Genomic DNA, 22,694 nt, shown 5'->3' with positions numbered 1-22,694 from the left:
GTGTGTGTGTGTGTGGTCTCACCTGGTGTCCACACTAAGTGGCTACAGAGTACTTTATGCTGAAAAAACAGACACACGAGGACAAACAATAGAAGATAAATGACATTATTAGACATAAATACCACTTGAAGCTTGATGATGACTTGATCTTTTGAATCAGCTGTATAGTGCTAAGGCAAAAAAACAAAATTGTGCACAGGTGTTTGGAGCATTCCAACATGCCACAGCTGGTGAGTTTCACCTCTGGACTTAAAGGGTGATTATTCCAACTCTCTGTGAAATGCTGCAGATCTGCCTGCAGACGAGGTAGGAAAACACATCCCACACGGAAGAGGTGGATAGAATTCCGAGGTTATAGAAATGCAAGTTGTGTGTGTGCCTCTCTGAGTGGTTACTGACTGTATGTGACGCAGACACCTGTCGGAGTGTACTTGAAACCATTTAAACATAGAGGGCTATGTGTCTCACCACTTGGTTAATAATGCAAGGCCAACCCCCAGGGAAATCATGACTTGGCAGCAACAGCAGTCCAATAGCAGTCCAGCGAAAATGGCTGTGTTTATGTGGTGTAAAATCTGAAAATTAGCAGCTGACATCTTAAGGGTTTTTTAATTACTGCATGTGAGACAGGTTCCATGTACAACAAGACAGACAGAGAGGAAGAGAGACAAAGAACAAAGAATAGTTTAATTACCTCTGGTTATGGACACTTTAGCCAGCAATAAAGCTTCCACGGCCTGTTCCTTGGACAGTGAACATCTGGCAATATCTACATTTTCAACCCCCTGATCAGCTCGCTCTCTGAAAGTAAAGAAAACAGCCTCTTTTTTTTGTAGATATGAAAACAATAACTGAGATATGACTGTTCAGTCTAAAGCAGCAGATGTCATTTTCAGGATATGTCAATACAGCCCAGAAAGATTAAAACCAGACTGGTATTGTGGTTGTTCATTAGGTGATGGGAAATATGCAATATGTATACAAAATAATATACTTACCTTCCTTGAAAATCCATCTATACTGTCAAAGATGACAATGTTGTATCTTGAAAAAAAGCATTGGAATTAAAAGTGAAATGTTTAACCTAACCTCATTATCAACAACAACAACAGAGGTAAACACTGAAACTCTACTTGCTTCATTATCAAATCAAATGTATTTATAAAGCCCTTCTTACATCAGCTGATATCTCAAAGTGCTGTACAGAAACCCAGCCTAAAACCCCAAACAGCAAGCAATGCAGGTGTAGAAGCACGGTGGCTAGGAAAAACTCCCTAGAAAGGCCAAAACCTAGGAAGAAACCTAGAGAGGAACCAGGCTATGAGGGGTGGCCAGTCCTCTTCTGGCTGTGCCGGGTGGAGATTATAACAGAACATGGCCAAGATGTTCAAATGTTCATAAAAGACCAGCATGGTCAAATAATAGTAATCACAGTGAACAGGTCAGGGTTCCATAGCCGCAGGCAGAACAGTTGAAACTGGAGCAGCAGCACGGCCAGGTGGACTGGGGACAACAAGGAGTCATCATGCCAGGTAGTCCTGAGGCATGGTCCTAGTGCTCAGGTCCTGAGAGAGAGAGAGAGAGAGAGAGAGAGAGAGAGAGAGAGAGAGATACACTTAAATTCACACAGGACACCGGATATAACAGACTGACCCTAGCCCCCCGACACAAACTACTGCAGCATAAATACTGGCGGCTGAGACAGGAGGGGTCAGGAGACACTGTGGCCCCGTCCGATGATACCCCCGGACAGGGCCAAACAGGCAGGATATAACCTCACCCACTTTGCCAAAGCACAGCCCCCACACCACTAGAGGGATGTCTCCAACCACCAACTTACCGTCCTAAGACAAGGCCGAGTATAGCCCACAAAGATCTCCGCCACGGCACAACCCAAGGGGGGGGGGGGTGCCAACCCAGATCAGGAAGACCACGTCAGTGACTCAACCCATTCAAGTGATGCACCCCTCCTAGGGACGGCATGGAAGAACACCAGTAGGCCAGTGACTCAGCCCCTGTAATAGGGTTAGAGGCAGAGAATCCCAGTGGAGAGAGGGGAACCGACCAGACAGAGACAGCAAGGGCCGTTCGTTGCTCCAGTGCCTTTCTGTTCACCTTCACAATCCTGGGCCAGACTACATTCAATCATAGGACCTACTGAAGAGATGAGTCATCAGTAAAGACTTAAAGGTTGAGACAGAGTCTGCGTCTTTCACATGGGTAGGCAGACCATTCCATAAAAATGGAGCTCTATAGGAGAAAGCCCTGCCTCCAGCTGTTTGCTTAGAAATTCTAGGGACAATTAGGAGGCCTGCGTCTTGTGACCGTAGCGTATGTGTAGGTATGTACGGCAGGACCAAATCGGAAAGATAGGTAGGAGCAAGCCCATGTAATGCTTTGTAGGTAGCAATAAAACCTTGAAATCAGCCCTTGCCTTAACAGGAAGCCAGTGTAGGGAGGCTAGCACTGGAGTAATATGATCACATTTTTTGGTTCTAGTCAGGATTCTAGCAGCCGTATTTAGCACTAACTGAAGTTTATTTAGTGCTTCATCCGGGTAGCTGGAAAGTAGAGCATTGCAGTAGTCCAACCAAGAAGTAACAAAAGCTTGAATACATTTTTCTGCATCACTTTTGGACAGAAAAGTTCAGATTTTTGTAATGTTACGTAGATGGAAAAAAGCTGTCCTTGAAATATTCTTGATATGTTAATCAAAAGAGAGATCAGGGTCCAAAGTAACGCCGAGGTCCTTCACAGCTTTATTTGAGACGACTGTACAACCATCAAGATTAATTGTCAGATTCAACAGAAGATCTCTTTGTTTCTTGGGACCTAGAACAAGCATCTCTGTTTTGTCCGAGTTTAAAAGTAGAACATTTTCAGCCACCCACTTCCTTATGTCTGAAACACAGGCTTCCAGCGAGGGCAATTTGGGGGCTTCACCATGTTTCATTGAAATGTACAGTTGTGTGTCATCCACATTATTTATGTATTACCAGTTGATGAAGAACAACTTCAATTTCATACATCATTGAACATTTGCCTACGAATAAGTAAGAATAAAAAAGTTAAAATAACTTCTTAGATTTGATGGAGACATTATACATATTAGTACCTTATCAATTTATGATTTGTATCAATGTGGACGAGAGATGGGAGCAGGAACAGAGTATTTTTGCCGAGCAATGATACCTGCACCATCTGCACGCTGCAAAGACTCCCTAACTTTTCTCTGCAAAGACTCCCTGACTCTTCTCTACAAAGACTCCCTAACTCTTCTCTGCAAAGACTCCCTGACTCTTCTCTGCAAAGACTCCCTAACTCTTCTCTGCAAAGACTCCCTAACTCTTCTCTGCAAAGACTCCCTAACTCTTCTCTGCGCCCCTAACTCTTCTCTGCAAAGACTCCCTAACTCTTCTCTGCAAAGACTCCCTAACTCTTCTCTGCAAAGACTCCCTAACTCTTCTCTGCAAAGACTCCCTGACTCTTCTCTACAAAGACTCCCTAACTCTTCTCTGCAAAGACTCCCTAACTCTTCTCTGCAAAGACTCCCTGACTCTTCTCTGCAAAGACTCCCTAACTCTTCTCTACAAAGACTCCCTAACTCTTCTCTGCCAAGACTCCCTAACTCTTCTCTGCAAAGACTCCCTAACTCTTCTCTGCAAAGACTCCCTGACTCTTCTCTGCAAAGACTCCCTAACTCTTCTCTACAAAGACTCCCTGACTCTTCTCTGCAAAGACTCCCTAACTCTTCTCCATTGTACACGATGGCCCATTGTTCTGAGACTTCCTTTGACCATTCTAAAGCCCGCATGGGGGCATCCTTGTCTTAATGGCCCTGACTTTCTGGTCTAACTCTTCATCTGACATATCAGAATAGCATTCCCTGACAGACATATTGTGTTCTTTCATCCTTCTGTAAACAAAGCAAACCGTTACACTGTCATGAAATATGATTATATATCGACTATGAAACTAATAGGACATGGCCTGCTTATGAGTTGCCATGAAAGAAAGTTAGATTAATTCAACTGAAAATGGCGAGAACAGCCGTAGTAGAATGTTATGAACGACACTGAATTGTAGGCGCTAACTACTAGCTATGTAAAAGTTGGGACGGAAGAACTCCCAGTGCTGCTTACCTGAGATGCCGTCTGTCACGTCCTGACCAGCAGAGGGCGTATTGCTTAGTCTTGGTCAGGATGTGGCAGGTGGTTTGTTTGTTTAATGTTGTGTTGGTGATTGGGACTTCCAATTGAAGGCAGGTGTGTATAGTTGCCTTTGATTGGAAATCCTATATAGGTGTGTGTGTTTGTCTTTGGGGTTGTGGGGAATTGTTCTTGCACTGCGTTTGCATAGCCTGTAAGACTGTCCATGGTGTGAGTATCATTTATTGTTTTGTTTTCCGGTGGATGCTTTGCCTTTTACCATTAAAAGAAAATGAGTATCCACAATCCCGCTGCGCCTTGGTCCTTCTCTATCCAGTATGACATTTTCAGCAACGAGTACGACATATTCTGTGACACCGTCATCACGCAGTCCTTCTTCGTAGGTGTCCGCTATGACTTCCTTTTGTGTCGTAAAAATGTTGCTTTCAGAACAATTATTTTTGATTGAAAATAAAAAAAGTTTTGCTCTCGACAAAAAGACACAAATGTATCTCCATAGCATATAACAATTTGCCTGTGAATAGCCTTCATACAAACTTGCTCTGCAGAATTCTTGTCGCACAACTGAAGGTCCTGCCAGCACGCCCACAAGCGAGCCACTCAGGCGCAGAATGTCGCATGGAAGAGGGCGAGGAACGAGATGGGAGTAACAACAATGTGTTGAAAGTTGGGGAGGGGGACTAATAGCTGAACAATAGATTATTCAACCTTTACTAAAGAATAGTCTAATAGCAGAGCTAGGTGTGAAAGCCCCCCCTCCTATCACAGACCAGATTTACCCTAATGACCAAGAGGTAGCTTGCTACTCAATGTAATAAAGTAATGACTTTTCAAATAAGTTACCTTACACGTTATATTAGCTGACAATTTGTTAGCTATGCTGTCCTTACGAACCACATAGCATATCATTACAGCAGTATGTACCGGTATGTTAGCTAGCTACCTAACGTTAGTAGTTATACATCAAACTTGCCAGTATATTAACTATAGGCTGTCTAACTACCCAACGTTTATTGACTTGATTATTCCCGTCATTCTTAGCTTAGTTAAATGGTATAGTCGTTGTGTGTTCTAGTTGTTGCACTCTCATCTAACTGTACCAGAGCGCAGAATAAAGAATTTACGAGCGCTCAACACCGTTGAATATGGCCGGTGTCAGTAAACGTTGGCAAAAAAGCGTAATTAAATTGTTTCCAGCAGCAGAGTTACAGTCACCAACTCTCTGGTTAACACGAAAACTGCCTAACCAGCTCTGCTAGGGCGAGTAAAATGGTCAGAGTGGTCTCATTTGTGTCTGGAAGTAGCTAGCAAGCTAGCCAACGTTAGCTTGGGTGCTTGACTGCCGATGTAAGGCCAGAACGATCAAATCAACCCTCTTCCTCGGTTCCGAATTTACCGTGTGCGGTCTGAGTGCGAAACGATCTGAATTTACAAACTGACAATCTGACAACGCTCTGAATATATAACCACAGGTACTCCAGATTGAATTTAAGAACACACCCATAGTAGAAAAAATGTCTAACTAGCCATTTGTTATGCTAACTAGATAGCAAGAGGTTGCATACAGTAGCAACAGCATCAACTTCTGGTAGAGAAGACAAAGAGCTAGCTCAACTGAAAGTTCGATTACACTACAATTAGTGTGTGGAAATGTTATGCCCCTTAGATATTAATTTAGAATCCTCCAATCCACTTATGCTGTAGCCTACTCTCGACCATCACGTTGTACAGCGCCATATTTGGACACACCAACTCATTCCAGGATTTTTCTTTATATTTACTATTTTCTACATTGTGAATAATAGTGAAGACATCAAAACTATGAAATAACACATATGGAATCAGTTAACCTCTCTAGGCTAGGCGGGACGAATTCGTCCCAGCTACGTAACAGCCACGGCTATCCTGTGGCGCGATTTTCAAAACCTTAAAAATCCTATTACTTCAATTTCTCAAACATATGACTATTTTACAGCCATTTAAAGATAAGACTCTCGTTAATCTAACCACACTGTCCGATTTCAAAAAGGCTTTACAACGAAAGCAAAACATTAGATTATGTCAGCAGAGTACCAAGCCAGAAATAATCAGACACCCATTTTTCAAGCCAGCATATAATGTCACCAAAACCCAGAAGACAGCTAAATGCAGCACTCACCTTTGATGATCTTCATCAGATGACAACCCTAGGACATTATGTTATACAATACATGCATGTTTTGTTCAATCAAGTTCATATTTATATCAAAAACCAGCTTTTTACATTAGCATGTGACGTTCAGAACTAGCATACCCCCCGCAAACTTCCGGGGAATTCGCTAACATTTTACTAAATTACTCACGATAAACGTTCACAAAAAGCATAACAATTATTTTAAGAATTATAGATACAGACCTCCTCTATGCACTCGATATGTCCGATTTTAAAATAGCTTTTTGGTGAAAGCACATTTTGCAATATTCTAAGTACATAGCCCAGGCATCACGGGCTCGCTATTTAGACACCCGGCAAGTTTAGCACTCACCATAATCATATTTACTATTATAAAAATGTCATTACCTTTTGTTGTCTTCGTCAGAATACACACCCAGGACAGCTACTTCAATAACAAATGTTGGTTTGGTCCAAAATAATCCATCGTTATATCCGAATAGCGGCGTTTTGTTCGTGCGTTCCAGACACTATCCGAAATAGTAAAGAAGTGTCACGCGCTTGGCGCAATTCGTGACAATAAAATTCTAAGTATTCCATTACCGTACGTCGAAGCATGTCAACCGCTGTTTAAAATCAATTTTTACGACATTTTTCTCGTAGAAAAGCGATAATATTCCGACATGGAATCTCCTTTTCGGCAAACAGAGGAAAAAATCCCAAAGGCGGGGGCGGTCGGGGTCACGCGCATAAGCTAGTGTCTCTTGATGGGCCACTTGAGAAAGGCGATAATGTGTTTCAGCCTGGGGCTGGAATGACGACATTCTGTTTTTTCCCGGGCTCTGAGAGCCTATGGAAGACGTGGGAAGTGTCACGTTAGAGCAGAGATCCTTAGTAAATGATAGAGATGGAAAAGAAGTTCAACAAATGGTCAGACAGGCCACTTCCTGTAAAGGAATCTCTCAGGTTTTGACCTGCCATTTGAGTTCTGTTATACACACAGACACCATTCAAACAGTTTTAGAAAATTTAGGGTGTTTTCTATCCATATGTAATAAGTATATGCATATTCTAGTTACTGAGTAGGAGTGGTAACCAGATTAAATCGGGTATGTTTTTTATCCAGCCGTGTCAATGCTGCCCCCTAGCCCTAACAGGTTAAGAACAAATTCTTATTTACAAGGACATCCTACTCCTTCCTCCCCGTCGGGGAATAGAACCCCGGTCTCCCGCGTGCCCAGGGATTCTTTAGCTAAATAGCCCAGTACTGTACTGCCGACTGTCACGTTGTACAGCGCCATATTTTCCGTTCCATCCTAATGGAAACTCAGAGGGTTTTTAGTTTTTCTTGGAATAGAAACACCATAATATTAATCGTTTGTTTAATGTGTTTCGGGTTTTGTTGGGCAATGTTCCATGTTTAGCGTTTAGCCTGTCAGGACTGTCTTCGTCGTCATTGTTTGTTATTTTTGTTTTGTGTTCACGTTCCTTCAAATAAAGAAGATGAGTTCACACATTCCCGCTGCGCCTTGGTCCCATTTTTACGACGATCGTGACACCCAGTGGGTCAGAAGTTTACATACACTCAATTAGTATTTGGTAGCATTGCCTTTAAATTGTTTAACTTGGGTCAAACATTTCAGGAAACCTTCCAACTTATTGTGGGAAGCTTGTGGGTGAATTTTGGCCCATTCCTCCTGACAGAGCTGGTGTAACTGAGTCAGGTTTCTAGGCCTCCTTGCTCGTACACACTTTTTCAGTTCTGCCAACAAATTTTCTATAGGATTGAGGTCAGGGCTTTGTGATGGCCACTCCAATACCTTGACTTTGTTGTCCTTAAGCCATTTTGCCAGAACTTTGGAAGTATGCTTGGGGTCATTGTCCATTTGGAAGACCCATTTGCGACCAAGCTTTAAATTCCTGACTGATGTCTTGAGATGTTGCTTCAATATATCCACAACATTTTCCACCCTCATGATGCCATCTATTTTGTGAAGTGCACCAGTCCCTCCTGCAGCAAAGCACCCACACAACATGATGCTGCCACCCCCGTGCTTCACAGTTGGGATGGTGTTCTTCGGCTTGCAAGCATCCCCCTTTTTCCTCAACATAACGATGGTCATATGGCCAAACAGTTCTAATTTTGTTTCATCAGACCAGAGGACATTTCTCCAAAAAGTATGATCTTTGTCCACATGTGCAGTTGCAAACCGTAGTCTGGCTTTTTTATGGCGGTTTTGGAGCAGTGGCTTCTTCCTTGCTGAGCGGCCTTTCAGGTTATGTCGATATAGGACTCGTTTGACTGTGGAAATAGATACTTTTGTACCTGTTTCCTCCAGCATGTTCACAGGGTCTTTTGCTGTTGTTCTGGGATTGATTTGCACTTTCGCATCAAAGTACGTTCATCTCTAGGAGACAGAACGCATCTCCTTCCTGAGCGGTATGACGGCTGCGTGGTCCCATGGTATTTATACCTGCGTACTATTGAATGTACAGATGAAGGTGGCACCTTCAGGCGTTTGGAAATTGCTCCCAAGGATGAACCAGACTTGTGGAGGTCAAAAAATAAAATTCGGACAGTGCCCTTTCCCACCTGGACAAAATAACCAATGTGAGAAAGCTGTTCATTGACTACAGCTCAGCGTTCAACACCATAGCGCCCTACAAGTTCATCACTAAGCTAAGGACCCTGGGACTGAAGCATTTTGACATTTTGTATCTTATTGGGATTCTCATTACCTGTTGCGATAGCAACAGCTACTCTTCCTGGGGTCCACATCGTTATTAGACTGTTTACTGTTCGACTTCCTTCTCCACTAAATAAAGTCCTTAACACTTCATCATTATACTGTTTACTGTTCTGCTTCCTTCTCCACTAAATAAAGTCCTTAACACTTCATCATTAGACTGTTTACTGTTCGACTTCCTTATCTACTAAAAATAGGCGTTAACACTTCATAAGACTGTTTACTGTTCTACTCCCTTATCTACTAAATAAAGGCCTTACCACATCACACCAAAATGTTGGCGTGATGGAGTAACTGTTTGGATGACAGGACAGAAATACAATGTACAAAGTAAATACTCAAATATTAACTGTTTGGATGACAGGACAGAAATACAATGTACAAAGTAAATACTCAAATATTAACTGTTTGGTTGACAGGACAGAAATACATCATTATACTGTTTACTGTTCTGCTTCCTTCTCCACTAAATAAAGGCCTTAACACTTCATCATTATACTGTTTACTGTTCGACTTCCTTCTCCACTAAACATCTGTTTTACACTTGTATCCATCAAAACTCTTAACACCACACAGATGTAGAAATTTTATCTGTACTACTCATGAATAAATGAGATACAGCAACAGAAGCAGCTACAGTATTGGTTACAGCTCTGTAACAGTTCAGTGTGTGCCTTGACTCGGAGCAGTTCCCTTGAGTACACAGGAAGTAAAGTCTTTCCTTCCCCGACAATCATACACATCTGTTGCCTCTTGACATGGCTTTGCCCCGAGCCTGCCCATTGGCTCAAATGCCATAGGAAACAAGACACTTCCGCAAGCGTCACTGCACACTTCCTTTTCTGACTGAACCCTTAGCTTCTACACCTGCATTGCTTGCTGTTTGTTTTTTTTACATTTTTGTTTTTACATTTTTTATTTCACCTTTTATTTAACCAGGGAGGCCAGTTGATAACAAGTTCTCATTTACAACTGTGACCTGGCCAAGATAAAGCAAAGCAGTGCGACACAAACAACAACACAGAGTTACACATGGAATAAACAAACATACAGTCAATAATACAGTAGAAAAAAAAGAAAGTCTATATACAGTGAGTGCAAATGGCGTGAGGAGGTATGGCAATAAATATGTCAGTAGCAAAGTAATTACAATTTAGCAGATTAATACTGGAGTGATAGATGAGCAGATGATGGTGTGTAAGTAGTGATACTGGTGTGCAAAAGAGCAGCAAAGTAAATAAAAACAATATGGGGATGAGGTAGGTAGATTGGGTGGGCTATTTACAGATGGACTATGTACAGCTGTAGCGATCGGTTAGCTGCTCAGATAGCTGATGTTTAAAGTTAGGCTGGGTTTCTGTACAGCACTTTGACATATCAGCTGATGTAAGAAGGGCTTTATAAATACATTTGATTTAATTTTTTTAGCTTGCGTTAGAGAACGTTCATGGTCAAAGTAAAACAACCTTAGTTAACATTCACAAACTGTATGTCTTGTTGAACACACCTTAGGTTTCCTCAAAAAAAAATTCTCCCAGGGAACCCTTTGGTTCATTGAAGAGAGCCTCAAACTTTTGCTGGGTTCATCACAAGAGGAGCTCTTCAGACAGGTCCGACCCCTCTCTCCAAGAGGTTACTGCCAGGATAGTTATTGTAGTCCTGGTTTAACAGAACAGTTGAGCAACACTGGATTTTCCTGAGCAGACCAACACCGTGATGTTTTCCCCCATCCAGCAATTCTTACTGTTCCTGCTTCTCCTCACATCTGTTCCCCCGAGCGTGACTGACAGTTTGATGCTATCACTGGAGGATGGTACCCACCTGCCATGGAACCCCCCCCCCCTTATGCATATTCAATGAGGAAACACAAATGAAAGACAAACCGCGTTTGGAAATTCCACGGGCGTTAATGAAAACTTGCAGTGTAATTCAAAAGCCGGCTGCGTACTATCACAGTTTGATTCTCCGCTGTGACATATTAACATATTCACTGTGAACAATGTTAAAAACCCGGCGCTCTGAGGAATGGCTGTGTAAACACCACAGGTCTCTCTGGCATTAAAACAGAAGAGGATGTTGTATTGAGAGGTGTTTCTCAACTAAAGCTAATCTAGTCGTCTTTCTTTTTTAACCGTTCACACCTCTGCTCGTTGATTCTAGGCTTCCTGTTTGAAAGATGTGGTTTGTCTGATCTTTTGCATCACAGCCATTCATTCGTTGAGAACAGTGGCTCCTTTCATCATGTCTTTGTTCAGGGTAACAACAGGAATGTGTTTGTAAAGATTAGACTAATATGTTGGCGTGATGGAGTAACTGTTTGGATGACAGGACAGAAATACAATGTACAAAGTAAACACTCATAAAGTCGGCTACAGGAGGTGAAGAACTTACTGTGAAATGCTTACTTACAAACCCTTAACCAACAATACAGTTTTAAGAAAAATAATTGTTAAGTAAAACAAAAATAGAAAATAAAAGTAACAAATAATTAAACAGCATCAGTAAAATAACAATAGCGAGCCTATATACAGGGGGTACCGGTACAGAGTCAATTATGGAGGCTATATACAGGGGGTACCGGTACAGAGTCAATGTGGAGGCTATATACAGGGGGTACCGGTACAGAGTCAATGTGGAGGCTATATACAGGGGGTACCGGTACAGAGTCAATGTGGAGGCTATATACAGGGGGTACCGGTACAGAGTCCATGTGTGGGGGCACCGGTTAGGTGAGGTAATTGAGGTAATATGTACATGTAGTTAGAGTTAAAGTGACTATACATAGATAATAAACAGAGAGTAGCAACAGCGTAAAAGAGGGGTCTGGGTAGCCCTTTGATTAGCTGTTCAGGAGTCTTATGGCTTGGGGGTAGAAGCTGTTAAGAAGCCTTTTGGACCTAGACTTGGCGCTACGGTACCGCTTGCCATGCGATAGCAGAGAGAACAGTCTATGACTAGGATGGCTGGAGTCTTTGACAATTTTTAGGGCCTTCCTCTGACACCGCCTGGTATAGAGGTCCTGGATGGCAGGAAGCTTGGCCCTAGTAACGTACTGGGCCTTTCGCACTACCCTCTGTAGCGTCTTGCGGTCGGACGCCGAGCGGGGATGCAACCAGTCAGGATGCTCTCGATGGTGCAGCTGTAGAACCTTTTAAGGATCTGAGGACCCATGCCACATCTTTTCAGTCTCCTGAGGGGGAATAGGTTTTGTCGTGCCCGCTTCACGGCTGCGATGGTGTGCTTGGATCATGTTAGTTTGTTGTTGATGTGGACACCAAGGAACTTGAAGCTCTCAACGTGCTCCACTACAGCCTCGTCGATGAGAATGGGGGCGTGCACGGTCCTCTTTTTCCTGTAATCCACAATCTTCTCCTTTGTCTTGATCACGTTGAGGGAGAGGTTGTTGTCCTGGCACCTCACGGTCAGGTCTCTGACCTCCTCCCTGTAGGCTGTCTCATCGTTGTCGGTGATCAGGCCTACCACTGTTGTGTCATCAGCAAACTTAATGATGGTTTTAGAGTCGTGCCTGGCCGTGCAGTCATGAGTGAACAGGGAGTACAGGAGAGGGCTGAGCACGCACCCCTGAGGGGCCCTGTGTTGAGGATCAGCGTGGCGGATGTGTTGTTACCTACCCTTACCACCTGGGGGGCGGCCCGTCAGGATGTCTAGGATCCAGTTGCAGAGGGAGGTGTTTTGTCCCAGGGTCCTTAGCTTATTGATGAGCTTTGAGGGCACTATGGTGTTGAACGCTGAGCTGTAGTCAATAAATAGCATCTTCTGTACCGGATACAGTTTCTTGCAACTTTCGTTTATCTTATTTTATCTCTCTTGGATATTGGTCATTGAGCCCGAATTTGGTCCCTTTAAGCTCCTTCCTCTGCTTTTGATCAGCTCCTTTTGTTGGTAGTGTTCAAATTTTACCATGATCGGTCGAGGACCCTTGGTCTTGTCGCTCCGAGCTCCAAGTCTGTGTACTCGATGGAAAGCCACCTTGTTTACAGTCTCTATAGGAAGTTTCAAGGCGGATTGCATGAATTCTCTGATCGCGCCCTCTGGATTATTGGATGCATCCTCAGGAATCCCAGAAAACATTCGATTTTCACGCGTGCTACGACTTTGTATGTCTAGCCGCGACTCCTTCATCACCCTGTTTTCCCTAAGTAGACAATCCATGTTGGAATCGTGGATTTTTAACTTGGCTGTGAGTGTCTTGTTCTCTCCTTGGACCGTGAAAATTTCACTCTGGCTGAACTCCAAACTCCCCCTCAGCCCTGCTACCTCCTCACACAACTTTTCCAGTGTTGTATGGATTCCAGCCAGAGCACTAGCCTCTACTTCAATGGTAAATCGCCCGTGTCTGTAGATGAATCATTTTTTTTTTTTTTGTGTGTGTTTTTTTGGCGGGTTAAAGTTATTTTGTGAGGTAGTCGGATCTTTCCATGATGGAGTATGTTGTTCCTCCATAGCGTAAAGCTGTTGGTACTCGTCGATTTCCCTCAGGATCTCCTTGGTATCCAGATTGGCTCTTTACTGCAACCAGTTGTTTTCCGAAAAGATAACAATGAGTCTTTCCCACGACGACGACCGGTGCCTGTAGTACAGGCAGCTAGCACTGTTGTTTGGTTAGAAGTGTTTCCTAGCTGTTAAAAGCTAAATGCGTCACGGAATCCACGCAAAAACACATCCAGGATCCAGTTGCAGAGGGAGGTGTTTAGTCCCAGGGTCCTTAGCTTAGTGATGAGCTTTGAGGGCACTATGGTGTTGAACGCTGAGCTGTAGTCAATGAATAGCATTCTCACATAGGTGTTCCTTTTGTCCAGGTGGGAAAGGGCAGTGTGGAGTGCAATAGAGATTGCATCATCTGTGGATCTGTTTGGGCGGTATGCAAATTGGAGTGGGTTTAGGGTTTCTGGGATGATGGTGTTGATTTGAGCCACCAGCCTTTTAAAACACTTCATGGCTACAGACGTGAGTCCTACGGGTCTGTAGTAATTTAGGCAGGTTACCTTGGTGTTCATGGGCACAGGGACTATGGTGGTCTGCTTGAAACATGTTGGTATTACAGACTCAGTCAGGGAGAGGTTGAAAATGTCAGTGAAGAAACTTGCCAGTTGGTCAGCACATGCTCGCAGTACACATCCTGGTAATCCGTCTGGCCCAGCGGCCTTGTGAATGTTGACCTGTGTCTTACTCACATCGGCTACGGAGAGCGTGATCACACAGTCGTCCGGAACAGCTGGTGCTCTCATGCATGTTTCAGTGTTACTTGCCTCGAAGCGAGCATAGAAGTAATTTAGCTCGTCTGGTAGGCTCACTGGGCAACTCTCGGATGTGCTTCCCTTTGTAGTCTGTAATAGTTTGCAGGCCCTGCCACATCTGACGAAAGTCAGAGCCAGTGTAGAACGATTTGATCTTAGTCCTGTATTGACGCTTTGCCTGTTTGATGGTTCGTCGGAGGGCATAGCGGGATTTCTTATAAGCTTCTGGGTTAGAGTCCCGCTCCTTGAAAGTGGCAGCTCTAGCCTTTAGCTCAGTGTGGATGTTGCCTGTAATCCATGGCTTCTGGTTGGGGTATGTACGTACGGTCACTTTTGAGACGACATCATCAATGCAATTATTGATGAAGCCAGTGACTGATGTGATGTACTCTTCAATGCCATCGGAAGAATCCCAGAACATATTGCAGTCTGTTCTTCGCATCTAGCAAATCAGTCCTGTAGTTTAGCATCTGCTTCATCTGACCACTTTTTTATTGACCAAATCACTGGTGCTTCCTGCTTTAATTTTTACTTGTAAGCAGGAATCAGGAGGATAGGTTTATGGTCAGATTTGCCAAATGGAGGGCGAGGGAGAGCTTTGTACACGTCTCTATGTGTGGAGTAAAATACAAAATCAATGTTGTGATATCCAGAAGCTCTTTTCTGTCATAAGACACGGTGGCAGAAACATTATGTACAAAATAAGTTACAAATAACACAAAAAAAACATACACAATAGCACAATTGGTTACGGGATCGTCCCCCCCCCCCCCTCTATTCACCATCCAGAACAAACCAGATGATGTCCCACCCCAGTGCATCATGGTCGGCTAAATCCTGTCCAATCAGAGGGGCTGTTTGGTTTGTAATTGCCCCCACTTGGCCTGGCCCTCTCTCTCTCTGTAAAGGAACCTGAGTTGGGCAACACTGTCTGTTACCACACAGAGGGGCGATTCAGGGTCCTAATGACACTCAATTCTCTATCAGGTCCACTACTGATGAAGAAAAGTAGTGCACTATATAGGGAGTAAGGTTGCATTTGAGATGCACCCAGAGACACATTAGGAATATTAAACATTCTTTGAGGATGCTCCGCTTCTGCTCCTTACTTTACATTTGCATAATGGCAGACAGCCAATAGAAACTCTTTAATGGTCAGCTGACCACACTGCCGACTCCTCCCCCTCGGTTTCCAAAGGGAACTCTTAAACAGGGTTTCATAGTAGAACCTCGTGCCTTCTATCGAAAGTATGTGGACACCCCCCTTTCAAATGAATGGATTCTTCTAATTCAGCCGCGCCCGTTGCTGACAGGTGTATTTAATCGAGCACACAGCCGTGCACAGCCATGCTAACATAATTGCAAAAGGGTTTTCTAATGATCAATTAGCCTTTTTAAAATGATAAACTTGGATTAGCTAACACAACGTGCCATTGGAACACAGGAGTGATGGTTGCTGATAATGGGCCTCTGTACGCCTATGTAGATATTCCATAAAAAAATCTGCCGTTTCCAGCTACAATAGTCATTTACAACATTAACAATGTCTACACTGTATTTCTGATCAATTTCGATGTTATTTTAATGGACAAAAAAAAAAGGTGCTTTTCTTTCAAAAACAAGGACATTTCTATGTGACCCCAAACTGTTTAACGGTAGAGTGTATTTCTTAGGAGGCCATTTTACTTACCCAGTGGTCTGTTGGTCCATGTGGATTTCTTTATTTAGTTTGAAACATCTGCACTGATTTGGTTTCTCAGCTATTATTTCCGCACCACAACTTGAAGAAGAGGCCATTCACAATATTGCTTTGATGCATTTGAAGTCTCCAGTTTCTTTTGTATTTCTATGCGCGTCATGTTTTCTGTGGGGTAAATGATGGACAACAGAAGTCCCCAGGTTTCTTTTCACGACCGTAAGGTCTTTTTTGGGGGAAAACCAATCCATGACTGACGATGCTATGACCTCAAGAGAGTCGAGATGATCATTATCAGTATTGATTCGATGAATTAGTTGTGTTGAGACAAAAACAGAAAATGACTCTGTTCATGTTGGGACACATCCTATACAGGTCCCAGGATGGGCTGGACGTTTTTACTGACCGGAGAGACTGTAGTGTTGATACACATGCCCCACAGTGCAATGATACCGTCTGCTATTTGTGTTGGGAGGGGAAAAAACGCACATCAACGTAAATATACATCCGATCCAACAAAAGTATTTTTTGAGCTGTTCTAGCCTCTAAAATGGTACCTTGCTCAGATGAAAACACAGCCCATGTCCATTCCTTCAGGTGGTACACACTAACACTCTCAGCCGCTGAAGAAGGAGAGGTTTCTCAGTGGCTTGTTTTCTGCCTTCAGGATGACTCTTTAACCTGGTGTTGACCTGATGAAGGTTTCCACACGCTGCCGGCATCCAAATAGCACCCTATTCCCTATATAGTGCACTACTTTTGACCAGGACACTGTGTATGGGAAAATTGGTGCCATTTGGGACACTGACACTGGCTCCTATTGCTGCTGCTGTTAACCGTTTGACTCATCAGTGCCAATGTTTTGTCAGGTGTGTGGAGGCCCAAAGGAGAGGTGTAGGCCAAAAAAAAAACACACAAAAAAACATGATTTCCATGGAAACGGGCCAACTAAAGTGTAAAAAAAAAAGCTGTCATAATATGATACAAAATCATTTAATCCTTGAAATAATTGATCTTATAAGCGCCGGTGGCGATGGGTTCTCCAAATGAGAAGTGTGATTAATTAACAAAAGTAAGGAACACATCTGAAGGGGTTTGGTTTTACAGTAACCATAACAAAACGACTTGTGTGAATAATGATCAAAGACTGATTTCTGTACAGGAAACAGTATTAGTTTTTGCTTTATATTTGGAGAATGTCTGTCAGACGCTGGTTTATAATAACTGACAAATCATTTTGCATAGATCATTTTGTCAAAAACTTTCTTTCCCTTTACTATACTTGAGTTACAAATGTAGTCACTGCACATGTTGAATTACTAAAAATGGCTTGTTTGAGCAATTTGTTATTGCATTCTTATGGTATTTATATAAGAATATTTTTTTACATTGAATGATATGTTCACTAGGCCTTCATGAAAGTATTCACACTTTTTCCACGTATTCTTGTGTTAGAAAGTGGGATTTAAATGGATTATATTGTCATTTTTGGTCAACAATCTACAGAAAATACTCTGTAATGTCAAAGTGGAAGAAAGATTCTAACATTTATAAGACATTTATGAAAATTCAAACACTAATATTAAAAAATGTATTCATACCGTTGAGACAATACATGTTAGAGACACTGAGTCTTTCTGGGTGAGTCTCTAAGAGCTTTCCACACCTGGATTGTACAATATTTGCCCATTATTCTTTTTTAAATTCTTCGAGCTCTGTCGTGTTGGTTGGTGATCATTGCTAGACAGCCATTTTCAAGTCTTGCCATAGATTTTCCAGCCTATTTAAGTCAAAACTGCAACTCCTGTGTAGATTTGGCCTCGTGTTGTAGGTTATCGTCCTGCTGAAAGGTGAATTCATCTCCCAGTGTAGATTTGGCCTTGTGTTTTAGGTTATTGTCCTGCTGAAAGGTGAATTCGTCACCCAGTGTCTGTACCTGATTTTCCTCTAGGATTTTGCCTGTCCTCTCATCCTCTGGCTCTATTCCATTTATTTTTATCCTAAAAAATCTCCCTAGGTCTTGTCGATGACAAGCATACCCATAACATGATGCAGCCACCACAATGCTTGAAAATATGAAGAGTTGCCCCAAACATAACGCTTTGTATTCAGGACAAAAATATAATTTCTTTGCCACATTTTTTGCAGTATTACTTTAGTACCTTGTTGCAAACAGGATGCATGTTTTGGAATATTTGTATTCTGTACAGGCTTCCTTCTTTTCACTCTGTCATTTAAGTTAGTATTGTGGAGTTACTACCATGTTGTTGATCCATCCTCAGTTTTCTCAACAACAAAAAAACCCAAATGTATGGTTACATACACATGTTTAGCAGATGTTATTGCGGGTGTAGTGAAATGCTTGTGTTCTTAGCTCCAACAGTGCAGTAATATCTAACAATTCACAACAATAAACAAATCTAAAAGTAAAAGAATGGAATTAAGAAATATATAAATTAGGACAAGCAATGTCGGAGTGGCATTGAGTAAATACAGTAGAATATAATACAGTATATACATATGAGATTAGTAAAGCAGTATGTAAACATTATTAAAGTGACCAGTGATTCCATATCTATGTATATGGGGCAGCAGCCTCTAAGGTTCAGGGTTGAGTAACTGGGTGGTAGCCGGCTAGTGATGGCTATTTAACAGTCTGATGGCCTTGAGATTTCAGTCTCTCGGTCCCAGCTTTGATGCACCTGCACTGACCTCGCCTTCTGGATGATAGCGGGGTGAACAGGCCGTGGCTCGGGTGGTTGTTGTCCTTGATGATCTTTTTGACCTTCCTGTGACATCGGGTGGTGTAGGTGTCCTGGAGAGCAGGCAATGTACCCCTGGTGATGCGTTGGGCTGACCTCACCACCCTCTGGAGAGCCCTATGGTTGCGGTTGCGGGCGGAGCAGTTGCTGTACCAGGCGGTGATACAGCCCGACAGGATGCTCTCAATTGTGCATCTGTAAAAGTGTGTACGCCGAGGAATTTGAAGCTTTCCACCTTCTCCACTGCGGTCCTATTGATGTGGATAGTGTCTCTGCTGTTTCCTGAAGTCCACGATCAGCTCCTAGATTTGTATTTTATTTTTAGATTTAATCCCAGGCCCACGTCCCCGCAGGAGCCCTTTTGCCTTTTGGTAGGCCGTCATTGTAAATAAGAATTTGTTCTTAACTTACTTGACTAGTTAAATAAAGGTTAAATAAAGGTTAAATACATAAAAAAATTTAAACATCTTTGTAGTGACCGGGTATATTGATATTGATACACCATCCAAATAAATAAATACATAATTAATTAAGCCTAATTAATAACTAGCTCAAAGGGATATTTAGCATCTCCCTTTTTTTCTACCAATCGATGCCCTTCTTTGCGAGGCATTAGAAAACCTCCCTGGTCTTTGTCGTTGAATCTGTGTTTGAAATTCACTGCTCGACTGAGGGACCTTACAGATAATTGTATGTGTGGGGTACAGAGATGAGGTAGTCATTCATAAATCATGTTAAACACTATTATTGAACACAGAGTGAGTCCATGCAACTTTTTATGTGACTTGTTAAGCACATTATTACCCCTGAAATTATTTAGACTTGCCATAACAAAGAGGTTAAATACTTATTGACTCAATACATTTCAGCTTAAAAAATGTTTTACATTTCAAAAATGTTCTGCAAACAAAATTTCACTTTGACATTTTGCGGTATTGTGTGACTCCAAATCTACATTTCAGGCTGTAACACGACAAAATGTGAAAAACGGCAAGGAGTGTATATGCTTTCTGAAGACACTGATATTATGGTTAACAAATGTAATGTGAAAACCTTTTGTTGTCTTAATGTCTTTTCTTGCTGGGGAGAAACTTGGTTAGTACCAACTATCTGCAAAGAGTCCCTTGGAAAAGGGTTAGACCCATCTCATAAATTCTACTTAAAAACATGTCCAAGTGGTACCCATTTGAGCTTAAAGGGGCAATTAGCAGTTGAAACAATAACGTTAAAAAGCTGAGGGATGGGGCTGGAGAAATGTGTTTTGCTCTCAAATTGACAAACAGAGCTATCTATGGATGCAAGGACTGACTCCATAATATTAAAATTATAGTTTTAACCATGTAGTGTTTGTTTACATTTACTTTGTTGACAAACATTGGCGTATGTGCTGACCTGTTGAACCCTCTAAAACCACTGTGATTATTTTTATTTGACCCTGCTGGTCTTCTATGAACATTTGAACATCTTGGCCATGTTCTGTTATAATCTCCACCCGGCACAGCCAGAAGAGGACTGGCCACCCCTCATAGCCTGGTTCCTCTCTAGGTTTCTTCCTAGGTTCTGGCCTTTCTAGGGAGTTTTTCCAAGCCACCGTGCTTCTACACCTGCATTGCTTGCTGTTTGGGGGTTTTAGGCTGGGTTTCTGTACAGCACTTTGAGATATCAGCTGATGTAAGAAGGGCTTTATAAATACATTTGATTTGATTAAAACAAGCTGATATTTTGGGTTCTGATGGGGTACGACAGTTGAACTAAAATCACGAGGCATTTCTAAGTTATATTATTCAACAATTTACTGGTACATACGATTAATTTATAACAAACAAAAAAAAATGGATGTAGCACCTACAGATTGTCCCTTTAATGCAGTGATTATTGGCTAATTATTGTTATATAATATTAATTATTATTATATTAATTACTATGCAGAGATTGTACAAAGCTTCAATAGGGTCCGTTTAAACAACCTACAAACTGTTTTTTTTTTCTTTCTACATTTAAAGAAACATTTCAAACTATTTCCCATGTTGTATTTTCCAGGACACTGGCAAGTGTGGGAAAGGAGCTGAAAGATAACTTCCTGAAAGCGCTGGCGGAACGAGAGGAGGTCAACCGCAGTGGGAAAATGACTGTGAGTAGAGAGACAGTACATTATTACAGCACTCACATATCTACGTAATGGGGTTATAACATACCTCTACCCTTCCATTAGGAGTTAGGATCTGGAGGGAATAGAATATACACTCTGCCAGGTTCAGTGGACCCCCCCCCTTCACTTCCTCTCTCCTCCCCCCCCTTCACTTCCTCTCCCCCCCCCCCCCCCCCCCCATCTCCTTCCTCCCATCACCTCTGGAGCTGGTCCTCCCAGCCTTTTGACCTTCTCTTCAGTTCACCACCCAGTAGTCCAACCCTCACCACCCTGGCTATGCTATCTAGAACATAACAAAAATATGCATTAGATATTTAAAAAAAAATGAGGCCCTTAGCCGTGGTATATTGGCCATATATCACAAACCCCCAGAGGTGCCTTATTGCTATTATAAACTGGTTACCAACGTCATTAGAGCAGTAAAAATAAATGTTTTGTCATACCCGCGGTATACTGTCTGATATACCACGGCTGTCAGCCAATCAGCATTCAGGGCTCGAACCAGCCAGTTTATAATGCCCATTAGATATTGCCCATGTCGTTGATAATTCAACGCCTGCTGGAATAGAAATAATAACACTTCTGGGTTAATTCAGAAAGTTCAGTTCCACTGCTCATGCTTCGTCTTCGTCTTCGTCTTTCGGCTTCTTTACATGTCCCCAGGGTTCTCCTATTGGCTTCTTTACATGTCCCCAGGGTTCTCTAACGGCTTCTTTACATGTCCCCAGGGTTCTCTAACGGCTTCTTTACATGTCCCCAGGGTTCTCTAACGGCTTCTTTACATGTCCCCAGGGTTCTCTAACAGCTTCTTTACATGTCCCCAGGGTTCTCTAACGGCTTCTTTACATGTCCCCAGGGTTCTCTAACGGCTTCTTTACATGTCCCCAGGGTTCTCTAACGGCTTCTTTACATGTCCCCAGGGTTCTCTAACGGCTTCTTTATATGTCCCCAGGGTTCTCTAACGGCTTCTTTACATGTCCCCAGGGTTCTTCTATCGGCTTCTTTACATGTCCCCAGGGTTCTGTATCGGCTTCTTTACATGTCCCCAGGGTTCTCTAACGGCTTCTTTACATGTCCCCAGGGTTCTCCTATCGGCTTCTTTACATGTCCCCAGGGTTCTCTAACGGCTTCTTTACATGTCCCCAGGGTTCTCTATCGGCTTCTTTACATGTCCCCAGGGTTCTCCTATCGGCTTCTTGACATGTCCCCAGGGTTCTCTAACGGCTTCTTGACATGTCCCCAGGGTTCTCTAACGGCTTCTTGACATGTCCCCAGGGTTCTTCTTTACATGTCCCCAGGGTTCTTCTTTACATGTCCCCAGGGTTCTCCAATGGCTTAGAATTGCAAGGGGAGAGTGTTTGCTATTGAGTGTCCAAAACATTAAGAACACTTGCTCTCTCCATGACACAGACTGACCAGGTGAATCCAGGTATAAATCTATGATCCCTTATTGATGTCACCTGTTAAATCCACTTCAATCAGTTTAGATGAAGGGAAGGAGACAGGAAGGATTTATAAGCCGTGAGACAATTGAGACATGGATTGTGTGTTTGTGCCGTTCAGAGGGTGAACAGGCAAGACAAAAGATTGAAGTGCCTTTGAACGGGGTATGGTAGTAGGTGCAAGGTGTTATTAATCTACACTCAGTGTGTATAGGAACAGATGTATTGATGTCTTTACCATTGGGTTCGCCCATGAAACCCTATTGGCTTTATATCTCTATGGGTCCTGGTCAAACCCTATTGGCTTTATATCCCCATG

General features: G+C 42.6%; 1 protein-coding gene across 1 annotated transcript in view; it reads left to right on the top strand.

Annotated features, from left to right (window-relative positions):
- cfap299 (cilia and flagella associated protein 299) overlaps positions 1–22,694 on the top strand; it is a 259,519-nt gene that overhangs the window by 85,694 nt on the left and 151,131 nt on the right. Inside the window, exon 3 of the mRNA XM_045706947.2 lies at positions 20,825–20,915. Coding sequence (XP_045562903.1) covers positions 20,825–20,915 — 91 coding nt within the window. The remainder of the gene's footprint in view (positions 1–20,824; positions 20,916–22,694) is intronic.

This window comes from Salmo salar, chromosome 24 (genome assembly GCF_965601325.2).
Source record: "Salmo salar chromosome 24, fSalSal1, whole genome shotgun sequence".
Taxonomy (NCBI): Eukaryota; Metazoa; Chordata; class Actinopteri; order Salmoniformes; family Salmonidae; genus Salmo; species Salmo salar.
This window is presented reverse-complemented; position numbering and strand designations above follow the sequence as displayed.